The 16,520-nt window shown below is 43.2% G+C and overlaps 1 protein-coding gene across 2 annotated transcripts in view; it reads left to right on the top strand.

Moving 5' to 3' along the window:
- The first annotated feature begins 4,254 nt into the window (after positions 1-4,254).
- Positions 4,255-16,520, top strand: part of CERS6 (ceramide synthase 6) — a 317,644-nt gene continuing 305,378 nt past the window's right edge. For both annotated transcript variants that reach the window (XM_046019311.1, XM_046019312.1), the window contains exon 1: positions 4,255-4,581. In XM_046019311.1, the coding sequence (XP_045875267.1) occupies positions 4,412-4,581 (170 nt within the window). In that variant the 5' untranslated portion in view covers positions 4,255-4,411. The remainder of the gene's footprint in view (positions 4,582-16,520) is intronic.

Here is a 16,520-nt window from a genome sequence, read left to right on the forward strand (position 1 = left end):
GTTTCATGGAACCTAAAGATGAGAAAATGTTGGCCTTTAGGTATCACGTGGAAATAAGTCTCTTATGTTCAGTTAATTCTACAGGTCTGCTTTATTCCTCTTTCCTGGTGCCCACTAGCTTCTGCTTTTTCTATCTATATGATGAAGCATGAGGCTAACAGCTTCTGAGGTTGAAATCCCACAGTCCAAGTTATAGAAAAAAAATGCCTGCCTTGATTCATGCCCTAATACCTGAAGAAGGGCTTCAGTTACCATCTTGGGCCAAGAGTCCACCTCTGAACCAATAAAGTATGGTCAGACATGAAATGGTATTTTACTGTTGTATTTCTGGGGTAATCATTTGGATGGAGGGTGGTAAGAAGGGCCTGGAGCCTGCAGGAGGTATGCTGGGTGGATAAAAGAGTAGAGGTGTGCTACACTGTACATGTGCATAGAGGAAAAGAGTTTACAAACCCCTTCCCACACGTTATATAACGGGAGCCCCATGACAGTAGGGTAGCTCAGGCAAGACAGTCACTATTGGTATACCATCACATTACATTACAATTACACATTCACATTTTACATTCCAAGGGCATTAACAAGCTTTCAGGAACCAAGGTAAACTTGTGCAAGATTCACAAATAAGCAGAATGTTCTCTTTCCATTGTTCAACAAACTTACCTTTCAATGTGTTCCTGAAACCCCACCACCTTCTCAAAGGTCACGAATAGGAGAATGACACTAACTTAGTTTGTCTTCTCTAGAAAAAAGAGCAGTTCCAGGGAAGTGTAATTTCAGGGAAGCAGGCAGGAGGGAAATGAAAAGTGAGAGAAAGAAAGGAAACATAAGGGAGTGTCACTGAGCTGGCCCCAACTTTGGAATAAGGTGATTGTTTTGTATTGAAAACTATATTTTCAGGGAGGCTGTGTGAAGCTCCCCCATGGACAGGGGAGGGAAAGGAATAAAAGTTAATCCACTAGATTCTATTGTTCTTGGTCAAAGTTCATCCTCCAGGGCATTAACTTACCTGCACTTCCTGTTGCATATGCTTGGAGACACAGCAGAACCTACTGGACAGCAGAGAAGTCCTAGGGTGGAAGGAAAGACACTGTCAGATCAAGCATAAGAATGACACGAAGGTCCAGAGGCAGCCATGAAGGGAGTCTCTCTGGCTCAGCAGACCAGTTTCCATTATGAACTGATCTTCTGCCACAAAAGTAACAGATGACCTTAGATGACCTGTGGCCTACAAGAATGCAATTGATGTCAAGTCATCATCCTGAGGACCTCAGCAACACATCAACTGTCCAGTCTCAAGTGGGAATGGTGATACCTACTCCTTGATGAAGACTTACTTCAAGGACACCTCTCCTATGCTACTTGAGATTCGATCAATCCCTAATTTATGTCCACGCTATTTTTCACATGAGTATACACACATTTAACAAAATTATTTATTCAGATTTTATTCTTCTCCTAGAAAGATTTTTGTGAGATTGAGTAGTTTGACTCATTAATTCAAGTTTACTGAGTACCTACTATGTGCTGGCACTATTTTAAGGAAGAGGGATAGAAGAGCAATAGGCACAGGGGCACCTGGATGGCTCAGTTGGTTAAGAGGTTAACTATCTGCCTTCAGCTCAGGTCATGATCCTGGGGTCCTGGGATGGAGACCAGCATTAGACTCCTTACTCTGTGTGTGTGTGTGTGGGGGGGGTCTGCTTCTTCTTCTTCCTCTGTCTGTTGCTCCCCCTGCTTGTGCTCTCTGTCAAATAAATAAAATCTTAAAAAAAAGAAGAATGATAGGCATAGATTTTTGCCTTTTTGAAGCTTACATTTTAGTGTATGTGAGATTAATAAAGAAATAAGTAAAATATATGTTGTGTTAGGTAGTGATAAATGCTTTGGGTGAAAACAAAGCAGGAAAGTTAGATAGGAAGAGCGGGGGTGGGGAGTGAGGGCTGTGCCTTAACCAGGGTTGCCAGGGAAGGCTTCTTGGAGTAAGTAATATAGCAAGAGTAGGTATGGATATCCAAGGGTGGGGCCTGAGTTGCAGAGAGAGAGAAAATCAAGTGTACAGGCATTAAGGCATGTTGGATGTTTCCCAAGAAGGCCAGGGGTGACCAAAGCAGAGTAATGGAGAGGCAGATGAGAGAGAAGAGAGTAGATGAGGTCAGAGAATTAATACGGAGCCAAATTATCTTGGGACATCGAAATATCTTCAACTTTCACTTAGGGAGGGATGGGGGAAGCAGTAGGGCTTTAAGCACAGAAGTGAGCCGACTTCCATTTCAGCAGGATCACTCTGGTTGAGAGTAGATTGCAAAGGGGTAAGAGTTCAAACTGGGAGTTAGGAGGCTACTGGTGTAACTCAGGTGAGCAGCGTTGATTGGACCAAGATGGCAGCAGAAGAGGTGATGCGAAATGGTGTGATTCTAGTTCAAACATGGAGCTGATAGGATTTATTATGAATAAGGAAGGACATCCGAGGACATTAGAAATCAATCCTTAGGAAGATGATTCCGAGTTTTTGGCCTGAGCCAAGATGACAGGAGAAAAGAGTTTTTGGGGGGAGATTAGTAGTTTGGACAGGAAATGGCTCTTAGACATCGAAGTGGAGTTGCTGAATTGATAGTGGATTTAGGAGACTGAAATTTAAGGAGGAGTTCAAGGTTAGAGATATGAATAGGGAGCCATCAGTATGACACTGAAGGCCATGGACTGGATAAGATCATCAAGTGAATATAGGGAGATAGAAAAGTGAAGGGGATAAAAGACCGACTCTGAGGTCATTCCATTCTAAGGCGTTAGGAAGGTGAAGAGGACCAAAAAGCAAACAGCATACCTGGCCACAAAGTAGGAGAAAAACCAGAAGAATGTGGTTTCTGGAAGCCAAGACAAGGAGGTGTTTCAAGAGGCAGGGGCTGAACAACTTGGCTACATGTTGCCAATATCGGTGTTGAGAACTGACCTTTGGTCAGCAACATGGAGATCACTGGTGAGCTTGAGCAGTTCAGTGCAGTGGAGAGGGGCAAATGCTCGGATGAACATTCAACAGAAAATGGAGGAGAGAGAAACTGTAAGGAATAAATATAAGCAATTCTTTAGTTTTGCTTTAAAGGGAAGGGGTGAAATGAGGGTGGTGGTTGGTGGGGCCGGGAGAATAAAGAAGTGTGTAGTAAGTGCCTATTCAAATGCCTCTTGGAAGTGTCCACTACAACCCACTGGCAGAACCAGGCAGAAAAGGAATGATTGTGAAAAAAATGAACAAAATACCCTGAGAACCAGGTCTATATGGGCCACTGAACTGACTGACCCCCATGGTTCACTGTATCAACCTGGGAAATGTGCTGTGGGAGTGAAGGTGCCTGGGCTAGGCCTTATAGACCTAACACCTTACAGGTTTCAGATTCAAAAAGTAGAAATAATGAACCTGTCAACTAGCAGAATGGAGGCTCTCTATTGACCCATGTGAAGCCAAAATGTGGTTTGGTGGCATTTTCCGAGAGAGGTTCCTTTAGAGTGGCAGTTTTATAGAATGCTGAGTTGCTATCATCGTCCTCATCCTCATTATCATTAGCAAATAGCACCTACGTGCCTAATTTCACCTACCATCTCATAAATTAAAATAGCCTTGTTCCCTGGAGGGAACTGGTGTGGTGGTGAGCAGTAGTACAAGAGGCCAGAAGGTCGGGGATAGGGAGAAGGCAGGGATCTGGTAGAGGCCGACTCTTGCCAAACCATCCCGCCCCAGTTCCTGATTTTCACCCTGCCTCTCCAAGCGCGGGAGTGCATGGCTTTTTCTCTGCTACTTCTTCCTCCTTTGCTCCTTGAGCCCCCTACTTCTTCTTTTGCTGTTCTCTCTCAATGAAGGGGTGGTTCTGAAGATCTGCTCCGACCCCTACCTGCCTCCCCACCGCCTGCAGGCGCGCGGGAAGCGGACGGAGACCCCTGGAACTCCAGTGGGGGCAGGAACCGGCGTTCTGAGCATGTGCGAGCAAGCCGGGAGGCTAGGGCGGATTTGGGGGGCCTGGCCCAGGTAGCAGTCCTACGCGCGGAGCTAGAGCGCGGCGAGCGCAAGATCGGCCAGCACTCCTGAGAGCCGAGCTTCTGCGCCTAGGGCGCAGCGGCTGCGCCCTATCCTCCGGGCGTGGGCGAGCTGGCCGCGTGTGCCTCCCTGCTTGACGCGTGGGCGAGCCAATCAGGACGAGCGGCCCAGGCAGCCATGTGACGGGCTAGGCGGCTCCTTTCCCCAGCGCGGCCAGAGGGAGGAGAGAACCGGGGCTCGCCGCGAGCCTTCGAGAGCAGCGGTCGCGGAGGCGGCAGCGGCAGCACAGGCTTGGGCCAGCCGCGCGCGCATCCCTCGGCGCCCGGCGCGGCGGAAACCTCGCGGGCCGCGGGAGCCCGCGATTGGAGTGGACAAAGCAAGATGGCAGGGATCTTAGCCTGGTTCTGGAACGAGAGGTTTTGGCTCCCTCACAATGTCACCTGGGCGGACCTAAAGAACACGGAGGAAGCCACCTTCCCGCAGGCTGAGGACCTCTATCTCGCCTTCCCTCTGGCGTTCTGCATCTTCATGGTGCGGCTTATCTTCGAGAGGTAAGAAGGGCTGGAGCGCGCCTCCCCTCCCCCTACACACACACTCTCTCTCTCCCTCTTTCTCTCTCTCTCTCTCTCTCACACACACACACACACACACGCACACGAATCCGCGCGCGCACATTCGCGCGCACACGCACACTCGCGTGCTCTGTGGCGCACGCACCCGCGCCCCCAGCGCTCGCGCTCGCTTCTCCCAACCTTTGTGTTCGGGAGGGGGTTGCTGACCCCTCAGCCCGGCTGCAGTTCGGGGAGCCTGGGAGGATCTGGCTAGCCTACGGATTTCCTCCGGGGCGCCTGGGAGGGGCCGCTGAGCGTTGGGGTCGCCCCCCGCACTCCTCCTGGGCCGGCTCTCTCCTAGCCGCGAGCGCTGGCGAACAAAGGTGAGCGCCGGTGAGCGCCGGCCGGCCTCGGGACGCGGCGCGCTTGTCGGGGCTGGACCCTGTCCGCCCTGCGGGCTGCGGCGCTGCCGGCCAGGGCTTCCCCGCCGAGGCTCGTCGCCACCCACCTGACAGCCTGGAACGTTGAGGACGCGCGGCCGGGAGGGCGGAGGGACCGTGCCCACTTCCAGTCCTTTCACTCCGGCACGCGGACTGTCGAGACTGGGTTTCAGAAGAACTCGCTGGGGACTCCTGGGCTTCTGGCCGCTGTTTAGTTTCTGTCAGTGACCCCGAGCATCAGGCTCACCGTCCGGGGAGAGAGATGACAATAGTTTTCAGGCTCCCAGCACTCCGGGTCATTAGCGGTTTTCTTAAAAGAGGATATGGCAGGACGGGTGCACAGCCTGCAACATGGTGATATTAAATAGAAAGATGCTTCCTATGAATAACCGTAAACTTTTGTTTTGTACCAGAGACATTTAAAACATTTTCAAGAACTGTTATTTATCGTTTGTTTAATTTCCGGATTTGGTTAGTAGCTCCATTGTGTCATGAACAAACTTGTGTTACTCTCACTGAATCAGGCTTAGTCACAAAACTCGATTTTGCGTGCTGCGCACTCCCGGGGAGCTATTGAAACAAAACCAGGACAGCAGCACGTATTTCTTTTCCTCAACTGGAAACCTCGCCTCTCCTTCCTCTCCCCTCCCAGCCCCCCATTCATCGGTGAAGGCTGAATTTCTTAGATCACAGAGTTTAGACTCCATTTCTCACGTCCACTCCACCTCTCTTCTCCTGCCAACTCACCCTTGACTTCGTTTCTTAAGCTTTTGCTGTTATTTTGTTTGCTGTGTCTGTCTAAAACCGCTGTTGAGGATGGCAGAATTTGCCTTTTGTGTCATTTGTTTCTGGAAATGGCAACAGAAGAAGCTTCACGGGAACAAAAAGTATCTTTTTTTTTTTTAATCTTTTTAAGGAAAGGTGTATTTTTCAGCGGGCAATATCGATGCTTCTGAACGAAGTCAAATGTTCACCTGCAGGGATTGAAATGCACAAAGGAACAGATTTACAGACCTATTTTAAAATGGTTGAAATCCAGCGCAGACACCTCATTGATCCTACCTAGCGCTGAGACTTACTGTGAAAAAGTGGGTGTGTTTGCAGGTTAGAGTTGCTTCTAGAGCAAATGTTTACTTTCAGAAAATAAGAACTCAGATCTAACTTTGTAATCTCTCCAAGAACAGCCTCTCAGGAACAGCCCGTTGTGCTGGGTTGAACCTTAGTAGAGGCTCCTTACACGGTTGTCTAAGAACATCTGATCACTTCTGCCTGGGCTCACTTGTAATCAGCAAATGCACTTGAAAGAGGTGTGTAGTCTTCTGTTTTAGATAACAAAAGCATGTCAGCTAATGACCTATATGCAGAAAGCTGTTTCCATTAGGCTGAAAAAAAAAGTAAATTTGTGCTTAGACTTTCTCTGCCATAAAAAAAAAAACCTTAAAAAATGGATATAACTTAAGTTGAAAACTAGAAGTTTGTTACTCCTCTTCTTGAACATTTTTTTTCTTTCTTTGCATAATCCCATGACTTGACTTTGAGTTTATACAAAAGCGTCAGCTGCTTTCAACTATCAGTCACAGCAAATGTCCTCATATTGCTAGGTAGAGAGTTTTCTAGTTTCTTTCAGGCCATCGATTCAAGTAGAAGTGAATTTAATGGCCTGTAGGGAAACTGAAATTTTGTGATTAGTGTTCAGAATACTAATCCTTTATGGCCCATGTACCAAACGATGCTACTGACTTTTGGAAGGGTGTCTACTTTGTTTCTTCTTAGGGTAATGACAGCTCTGTCTTTAACCATTTAGACTCTCAAGTCTCTGAAAATCCAAGTGTATGGTTGTATCCAGAATTACAAGTTCTGCATGTTTTTCTTCTTCTCACACCTAAATAACACAACCTGTGGCCTGCATCTCAGCATCCATCAAGGGCCTGAACTTGAATCAGCTGATATTGTTATCATTGATACGACTCATTTTCGGTACCTAACATGTGCTTAAATATTTCTTTTGCAGTATTCTGTAATGTATAGCGTGACTTTAAGAATCTTGTTATGCATCCCTTTGTAAAACAGAATGCTTTTATAATAGAAATAATTCCCTCCAGATTCTGTTCCTTTTAAAATTATTTTTCACTTTTCAGTGAGCATGGCTGGGTCAATGGGGAGAGCATGCAACTCTTGATCTTGGGGTCATGAGTTTGAGCCCCACTTTGGGTGTAGAGATTACTTAAATATTTTAAAACATTATTTTTCTTTGTTATTTTCTAGGATTCTATTCTTTTCATGCTTCTGTTGTCATTTATTCCAAAGCTGAGAGCATATCTGAAATATATCATTATCCAAGATCTTTATGTCCATTAAATGGGGTCTGTAATGCTCATGTTGAGTCAAGTATTCAAATTGTCAATTTGAATACCTTCTCCTTAGTCTGACGTTTTTCTCTTTCTAAAGAGAAACACGAAAGAATGGACTGGATTGAGCTTTGCTCTGTGGAACGGGCTTATTTTTTTGTTTGCACTCCACTGTTGGGGTGTTGACAGTGCAGGCGTTGGTGGCCAGAACGATGCTGTGTTATGGTGCCATATGGGCACAATATGGATGCCCAGCATGGTTGGTTAAAAATGGAACAGCCTAAATTCAGTGATTTTTGGCTGAGTCTGTGAATAGCCCTACGCTTGGTGGTTTTTAGCATAGCCCTTATACTGTACTTAACTCTGTGTATAACCGGAAGGGCCACTGTAGATATTATTTGATTGACAAAGTAGAATCTGTTGTTTAAAAAAAAAAACACAAAACTTCATGGTTTCTCCTAGAATGAAAGGGTATACCATTAGATAGTTAGCTTGATGGCAAGGAACAAAATATTATTTATTGTTTTACATTTTTAAAGAATTTTAATTTCAATATATAGTGTTATATTAGGTATACAATATATTGATTTAGCAGTTCTGTGCATCACTCAGTGCTCATCATGACCAAAATATTATTCAATAATGTATCATTACCTATTGATGAATTTTTTTTGATTTAGGCTTAATAAGCCATTCTATGGAATTATGATAAATGCCTTCTTCCAAATTCACTTTTTAGAATGCATTGCTGTAGGGGTGCCTGAGTGGTTTGGTCAGTTAAGCATCTGACTTCATCTTAGGTCATGACCTCAGGGTCCTGGAATTAAGCCCCCCAGGTGGGCTCCATCGGTGCTTAGCAGGGCGTCTGCTTCTCCCTCTCCCTTTCTGTTTGCTCCTCCCTCCTGCTCACATGCTTGCTCCCTCTCTCTCAAATAAAATCTTTTAAAAAATGTGTTGCTATATTATTAATAAATGTTGGATTAAAGTTCTGCTCAATTTCTTTTTGGGAATAAAAATTCCTTGAGTTATTGTTGTAACAGGTAATGTTAATACACTTTCTTCCATGTGGGTTTAGGAGAGAGATACAGAAGTATTGATTGAGAATCAGAACGTTCAAATTCTAGTCAAACTTACCTCAAACTGGGGCAGCTGCCTAATTTCTCTCTGCCTTATTTTCTCATCTATGCAGTGAAACAGATGGCCTTTGTAATCTAAGATTTCTTTCGTTCCCTCAATTATCCGATTTCTGTATTCCAATATTTCAGACTTGCTAATATCTCATAAAACTTTGAACAGGCTAAATGTGAATTTTTTGCAGGTAGAAATAAGTCATCTAAGAATAAGGAGATTTTTTTCATGCAAGTATTTTAGTCAGTGGTTTTTGTTTCTTCTATTTTTTAATTATGATTTGAATTAAATGAATTATTTGGGCTATTATCCTATGTGATCCAAAAAACTACAGTATTTTGGAATAATCAACAAAGACGATTCTGCAGAGAAAGTCGTTGCTCTCTTTCCTCAGACCCTATTTAGATAGACCCCAGAACTGACCTGGCATCTCTTGTGATGACTTGATATGAAATGAGAAACTCATTCCTGTCAGGTTGGCTCTCAAAGTGCCAAGCTATGTGAGAAGTGTCACTATTCAGGAATTTGACACCAGTCAAATGACCTGCTGCCCTCAGACCTTCAAGGAACAATAGTGGCTCAGTAGCACGAGAGGGAATGTCTATCCAGTGGGCTTCCTCTTATGGATTTACTTAGTAGCAACCTTGGATGAGGTTGGCTAGAAGAGAGGGGAAGGGGAACGGGCAGGGAGGGAGGGAAAATGAATGAGAAAGTACTCCTGATGGTTAGAGGGGAGAGGGGAGGTATGAGGGAATGTCTGCCATGAAAAAGCAGACTGTCAGGTGAGTTTGATTTCTGAAGGATATTCCTGTAATGTACCTTGTAATGAAGAGACTGTTTCATCCGATATATTTTGAAAGAATTTGTGACTGACCGAGTGTTTCTGTCCCCTTAGAATTCACAAGTTGCAATCCTAAACACCAAGATGATGTTGTTAGGAGGTGGGGACTTTGGGAGGTGATTAGGGCCAGGAGGGTGGAGCCTTTGTGAATAGGATTAGTGCCCTTATAAAAAGGCTTCAGAGAGCTCCCTGCCTTCCACCAGCCACATGAGGGCACAATAAAAAGATGGCTGTCTGTGAACCTGCAAGGTTATTCTCGCCAGACACCACATCTGCCGGTGCCTTGATCTTGGACTTCCCAGGCTCCAGAACTATGACAAATAAACTTGTTGTTTATAAGCCACTCAGCCTATAATATTTTGTTATAACAGCCTGAATGGACCAAGACAGAGTATTTGATAACAATTTGCATATGATAATGGTTTTTCTCATGCAATCAGTCTTGGATATTTAACTCTATAAATGTACGTGTTTCGCTTGTTAAGTATGGTGTGGTTCAGATTAAAACTATGGACACCTGCTTTGGCTGACTGGCATTAGAAGCAAGAGTTGGGGTCAGACACAATAGGTTTCTCCTACGGTTTCTGACTGGGAAAGGAAAATTGGATTACAATGGATGCTTTGTTGGAAAACAACGAAAAATCAAAGGGATGGTATTCTTTGCAGATCTTTAGTACAGCTTTCTTATCTTGCAAAATAAAAGGTTTGCATTTACAGGGTGCAATAGTTTAGCTGTTTGAAGGAGATTGATTTATGGATAAAAGGCATCACATTACTGTTAATGGACAGTGCCTTAGAATGGTGAGGAAGGCAGGTGAGATAACTTTAAATTATCACAAATTATTTCATGTCATCAGAGATTAACAATACTAGCACTTTGAGTTCACTTACGACTTTTGAAAATATCTGAATTCTTCATGGATGAGGTTAGGTTTTTTTCTGTTGGATTCTAGTTTGAAAGTGGTTTCTCTTCAATGATGGAGAAAAGCAGGTGTCAGTGGAAAGGAAATGGGGTTTAAGGTGAATTTATTCTATCAACACACCTGTCCCATGGCTTATAAGAGATCACTGTGCTGGGACGCCTGGGTGGCTCAGTTGGTTAAGCGGCTGCCTTCAGCTCAGGTCATGATCCAGCATCCTGGGATCGAGTCCCACATTAGGCTCCTTGCTTGGCAGGGAGCCTGCTTCTCCCTCTGCCTCTGTCTGCCTGTGCTCACTTGCTCTCTCTCTGACAAATAAATAAGTAAAATTAAAAAAAAAAAAAAGATCACTGTGCTGTCCTCAGGCTCTGTTCATTTGTTTCACTTACCTCTTCACACTTTGTTGGGGAACCTGAGAATCTGGGCCCATTTGGCACTTCTATGTTTATTAACTTCTAAATGTTTATTACATGTGCTTAAATTCTCTCTTCTATCACCAGGCCAAATTAGATTTTCTAAAGCATTTGGTCATCTATTTCTTACAAAGTCATGACTCTCAAACTTTTATTTTTTTCCCTCCCTCCCGTCTTCAGTTGATCAGTTCATTTCTTAAACACTTTTGAGTCAGGATAATGGGGTTCCAGATTTTGTTTGCGGGTAACTAGTTGTGTCATTTAATGTTTCTAGGGCATCTTTTAAAAAAAATAAAAATAAATAAACAAAATTGCTTCTTGTAGCACAAGGATCCTTCTATACTAGTAATGCTGTGAGAACCCTTATTCCTAACTAATATTTTATCCTTTGCTCTTTGCCCCTCCCCCCTTAAAACAAACAAAACCCCTCCGATTTCACAAACTCTTTGTCACTCTTACCTGCTCTCATAATCTTCACAGATTTCCTACACCTATGCTTTGGTTTGATTGAACGCGAAATGGTGATTCTCACAATGTCTTTTTGGGTGGTAGCTTATTATTACTTCTCTGCACCATTGAGTGCCAGGGTACACAGTCTGAAACTTAGGACTTTGTGCTTACCATTTTTTCTGCTTACATTTGACGATTGTGAATGACTGCAGTTTTTAATGAATAAATTTTTAATTTTAATTTTGAAAGTAATAATAGCGATTAATATGTGTTTTCTAATAGGAGTTTATTACTTTACATCATCGACTTCATTTAAATCTCTCCTAAGACCTGTGAGGTAGACATTAATTTTCCCAGTATTTCACAAATGACATTAAGGATTGAGAATTTAGGAGTTGTATCTAGCTTCACACAGCTTAAAATAGCAAGGTAGGCATTTGGAACCAGGTTTCTTGATCTCCTAGTAATTTTGGTGATCTATTTTATTTTAATTTTTATTTTATTTTTAAGATTTTATTTATTTGAGAGAGAGCACAAGAACACAGGGAGAGGGAGAAGCAGGCTCCCCGCTGAGCAGAGAGCCTGGTATGGAGCTCTGTCCTGGGGCTCTGGGATCATGAGCTGAGCTGAAGGCAGAGGCTTAACTGACTGAGCCACCTGGGCACCCCTGGTGATCTATTTTAAAGCAAATATCATGAGGTGATGTTGTAGATATACCACAATTCCTTTAACCAGCCTCCATATTGTTGGATATTTAGGCTGTTTCCAGTTTGTATATATAAATCTCTTAACTCTTGGTGACATCCTAAGGAATGTTTCTTAGAAGTGGCATTTCTAAAACTCAAATGGTAAATATTTTAGTGTTCTTGACAGACACAAATTTCCATTTTAGTGTTCAGAAAGATTATATCCGTTTGTACTTCCTTATCAGCATACAAAGTATTATCATTTGAAGAAATTTTTCTTTGCAAGTTGAAAAAAAGTTACTGTTGTATGTTTTGTTATTCACGATGATCTTATTTCAAATATTTACTAATTATTTGTATTTCACTTTCTGTGAATTCATGTATCTTTTCCTATTGGGTTGAGCCTTCCACCTTTTTTGGTAGGAAAGTGGTGGCCTTTGAATTTTTTTTTTTTAATGCAGAATTGTTTTAGTCTGTTTCTTGGGTCTTCGATTTACACTTTTTGTTTCCCCCATAATCTGAGTGATGATCAGGCAGAAAGCGTCCCAGATTCTACACAGTGTAAAGGCTACAGTTAAGAGGGTGTATAATATCCTGACTTTATTATGGAGGATAACACAGAGAGAAAGGGCTGGGAGGAAGTTTGTAGGATTAAGAATGAATGGATTTTTATGAAGGCAAACTCAGAGATAGAGCCTAAACTCTTGTATTGTTTCTCTGAACTTTTGGTTAAAAGTGACTTTTAGGGGCGCCTGGGTGGCTCAGTGGATTAAGCCACTGCCTTCGGCTCAGGTCATGATCTCAGGGTCCTGGGATCGAGCCCCACGTCGGGCTCTCTGCTCCAGGGAGCCTGCTTCCTCCTCTCTCTCTTGCCTGCCTCTCTGCCTAGTTGTGATTTCTCTCTGTTAAATAAATAAAAAAAATATAAAAAAAAAAAGTGACTTTTAGACACTAATCATTAGGGAAATACAAATGAAAACCACAGTGAGATACCACCTCACACTCATTAGGATGGCTGCTATATACAGAAAGAAAGAAAAAGAGAAAGAAGGGAGGAAGGAAGGAAAGAAAGAAGAGAAGAGAAGACAAAGAGGCAGGAAAACAGACAGGCAGAAACAAGCAAGCGTTGGGGAGGATGTGGTGAAATTGGAACCCTGGTGGGAATATAAAGGGGAGAGCAACTATAGAAAAGAATATGGAATATCTTCAAAACATTACAAATTGAATTATTATATGATCAGCACTCCTACTTCTGGTATATGCCCAAAAGAATTGAAAGCAGAGTCTCAAAGAGATACTTGCACACTTACGTTCTTAGCAACATAATTCATCATAGTCAAAAAGTGGAAGCAACCTGAGTGTCCATTGACAGATGAATAGATTAACAAAATGTGGTCTGTACATTCAGCACAGTATCATTCAGTCTTAGGGAGGGAGGAATTCGGACACAGGCTAAAGTGTGGATGAACTTTGAGGACATTATGCTCAGTTGAATAAGCCAGTCATCAAGACAAACACTGTGTGTGATCACACTCATATGAGGTACCTAGGGTAGTCCGATTCATAGAGATGGAAAGTAGAATGGTTGCCAGGGGTTGAAGAGAGGCAGCAAGGGTGACTTGCTGTTTCATGGGTATAGAGTTTCATTTTTATGAGATGAAAAGAGTTCTAGAGCTGGATTAGATTGGTGGTGATGGTTGCTTCCTGTTCTACGTATATGTACTTAACGCAACTGTACGCTTAAAAATGGTTAAGATGGTAAATTTTATGTGTATTTTACTACAACTAAAAAGAAACAGAAAAATAAAGAAGATTCACTGACTTAAAAAAAGTCACTAGAAATAACTGGTTTCATTTTCTGGGCTTGACAGTTTTCTAGTTAGGAGCAAACATCACAGTCCTCTTGATTTCATATTCATCAAGCACTGTTTTGTTTTGGTGTTTGTTTTCTTTTAAAATGCATAAGCTCCTTGTGGACTAGGAGAGCCCTTCTCTCCAGAATCACCTGGCATGGTTTGTGGGGAGGTGAGGGGTGATGGAAGGAAAGTTCAAGTTCAGAGGACACTTACATACCCTGGGCCTTTTGGGAAGGTACTTCAACCAGACAGCTGCCTGCAGTCCATGTGTCAATATGACAATTTAATAATAGTAAATTGGCAGGTACAGAAGAGAATACAGTGTCTTTAGAAAAGCGCACTGCACAGTTTCAGAGGATTTAGCTCTAGGATTAAAGTAAAGGCATCCTAGTGAGTTCACAATCCATTTAAAGCAAACCAGGATGATAGGATAAAATTCTAGTAAGACAAGTGGCCTAGGCCACAGATACATCCAATGAAAGCTTTTCTCGGGAAGATCAGATCCCACCCTCTTCTTGGGTCCCTCACTTTAAATTGACGTTGGCTTTATAAGCAAATAATTTAAATACTCAAAAATCTGAACATGATTTTACTCAAATGCTGCATACTATAAGGTTATAAGGTAATCAGTAGTAAGCATAGGCAGGTACATATTACTGAAAAGTAGTTTTCAAAGTTTATGCTAATGCTTGGTCATTGTACAAAAACACTGCCTCCTATAATTCATCTCAGAATATTTCTGGCATTTTTGTTTTGTTTTGTTTTTATGAGAACTTTCTTTTTCTCCCCACTAGCCTTCAAAATGGACTTCTCTTGAACCACTCCTGCTTCTCATTCCTGCTTTTGCCTTTATTACCTCAGAATTGGATGGGGGTGGGGTTGTTTTGGCAGGGGTGGGGTTAGAGATTCGCAGATGGTTTTAAATCATTACAGGAAGGATGCATTCCTTTACTAGGTAAGCTTGTTCACACAATGACCTGGAGTAACATTTGCTGGTGACTTGCCAGCCTCTACATAAATGTCACATCTTACCTTTGAGGTTTTCAGGTTTAAGAGGTATTGTCCTGATGGTGTAATTGGGATTCTGCCCATCCCCCCACCCCCTCCCCCCACCCCTCCCCCTGCTTCCTCCCTCCCCTTTCTCTTCTTTCTCTCTCCCTCCTCTCCTTCCTTTCTTCCTTTAAAAACGCAAGCGCCTGGGTGGCTCAGTGGGTTAAAGCCTCTGCCTTCCTGCTCAGGTCATGATCCCAGGGTTCTGGGATCGAGCCCCGCATCCAGCTCTCTGCTTGGCCGGGAGCCTGCTTCTCTTCCTCTCTCTCTGCCTGTTTCTCTGCCTACTTGTGATCTCTTGTCTGTCAAATAAATAAATAAAATTAAAAAAAAATAAAAACACAAGCAGGTCTTGAGTAGCTCAGTGGTAAGAGGGGGATGGGGATAGAGAAAACCATCGAAAGTCTTGTCTAGGGACACTTTGGCAAGCCTCAGGGTAAAAGCTGCCAGCTAAGTGGCTGTGTCGATCTTGTCTTCACAGATCACCATTACGAAGCAGAATAAAGTGACTTGGTGGTTTAAGCAGAGTGGCAGTTTTGGACACGGCTTGAGTGAAGGGAAATTGAGAACCAAGCAATCCGAGTTTAGGCATTATGGGGCTCTATTGGCAGGGGCTGTGTATATCTTTGAGGATGTGGGTAGACTCAAGGGTGACAGTACATTCAAACTGTTACTGTTTTGGGGTGCCTGGGTGACTCAGTGGGTTAAGCCTCTGCCTTCTGCTCAGGTCATGGTCCCAGGGTCCTGGGATCTGGGTCTCTGCTCAGCGGGGAGCCTGCTTCCTCCTTCCCCTCTGCCTGCTTTTCTGCCCACTTGCTGGCGCGCTTTCTCTCTCTCTCTGTCAAATAAATAAATAAATAAAATCTTAAAAAAATAAGCTGTTACTGTTTTATACATTTATTGCAATTAATTACAAATGTACTTCTTAATTCCGAGAATTAAGAGGAAAATGGATGGGATATCACAAAGATTATGGAACTTGGGTTATAATCCAAATGAACACTGCCCTTTATCAGCTGTATAGTAGTGGACAGCATATTCTCTGAAATTTGATATCCTCACTTGTAAAATGGGGAATGTGCCTGCTTGGAGTTATTGGAAGCCCATCTGTGAAAATCTATTTAAAGGGGTCTCAGTAAAAACTTGTTCTTAAAAATACACATTGTGTAAAGAATAATTGATACCTTAGTACAGTATTTAGTACTCTGAGAAGTAATGTTCTGTAATGTGATTTAATGTGTTAGGTGGGTGTGTGGGCGGGTGGAGGTTGAGTTGAGGGGTAGAGAGAGGGTGTAGTTTGTGGGGACAGAAGGACCTGTTTATATATTTGATCCTGAAACTGGAAGATTTACTTGTTCTGTTGAAGAGTAAATATTTAGGGTTTTAGGCAGGCATCGGAGCCCTAATCCCTTCAGCACTATGCCTATTTAGGGAGGAGATTGCTTCCTAGCCTCTTCTTCTCAACTGTTAATATTGATGTGGTTTTAGGCCAGAGATTTGCTTGTATTTGGTGAGATTTTTAGGCCAGAGATTTGCTTGTATTTCTAATGGTGGGATTTTGGACAAGTGATGGGTAGCTTTTTACCACTTGGCGCCTGAAGCTTTCTTGGGGGGTAGGGGGTGGGGGGCAGGGTTGTGCCTTTGGAGAGGGCCCAGGACAATGGTCTTTCTCTGGCTGGAGTTTTCTCAGGAAGCTCCCTTTCAGTGGAGGGATGTCTTATGCAAGGATCCCAGTCTCTCCCTCACTGCCCCGTCTGGCCCAGATGGTCCTTTTTTTATTGCACATAGACTCTAGGGAAAATTGATT

The sequence above is a fragment of the Meles meles genome, chromosome 9 (assembly GCF_922984935.1).
Source record: "Meles meles chromosome 9, mMelMel3.1 paternal haplotype, whole genome shotgun sequence".
NCBI classification, from domain to species: domain Eukaryota; kingdom Metazoa; phylum Chordata; class Mammalia; order Carnivora; family Mustelidae; genus Meles; species Meles meles.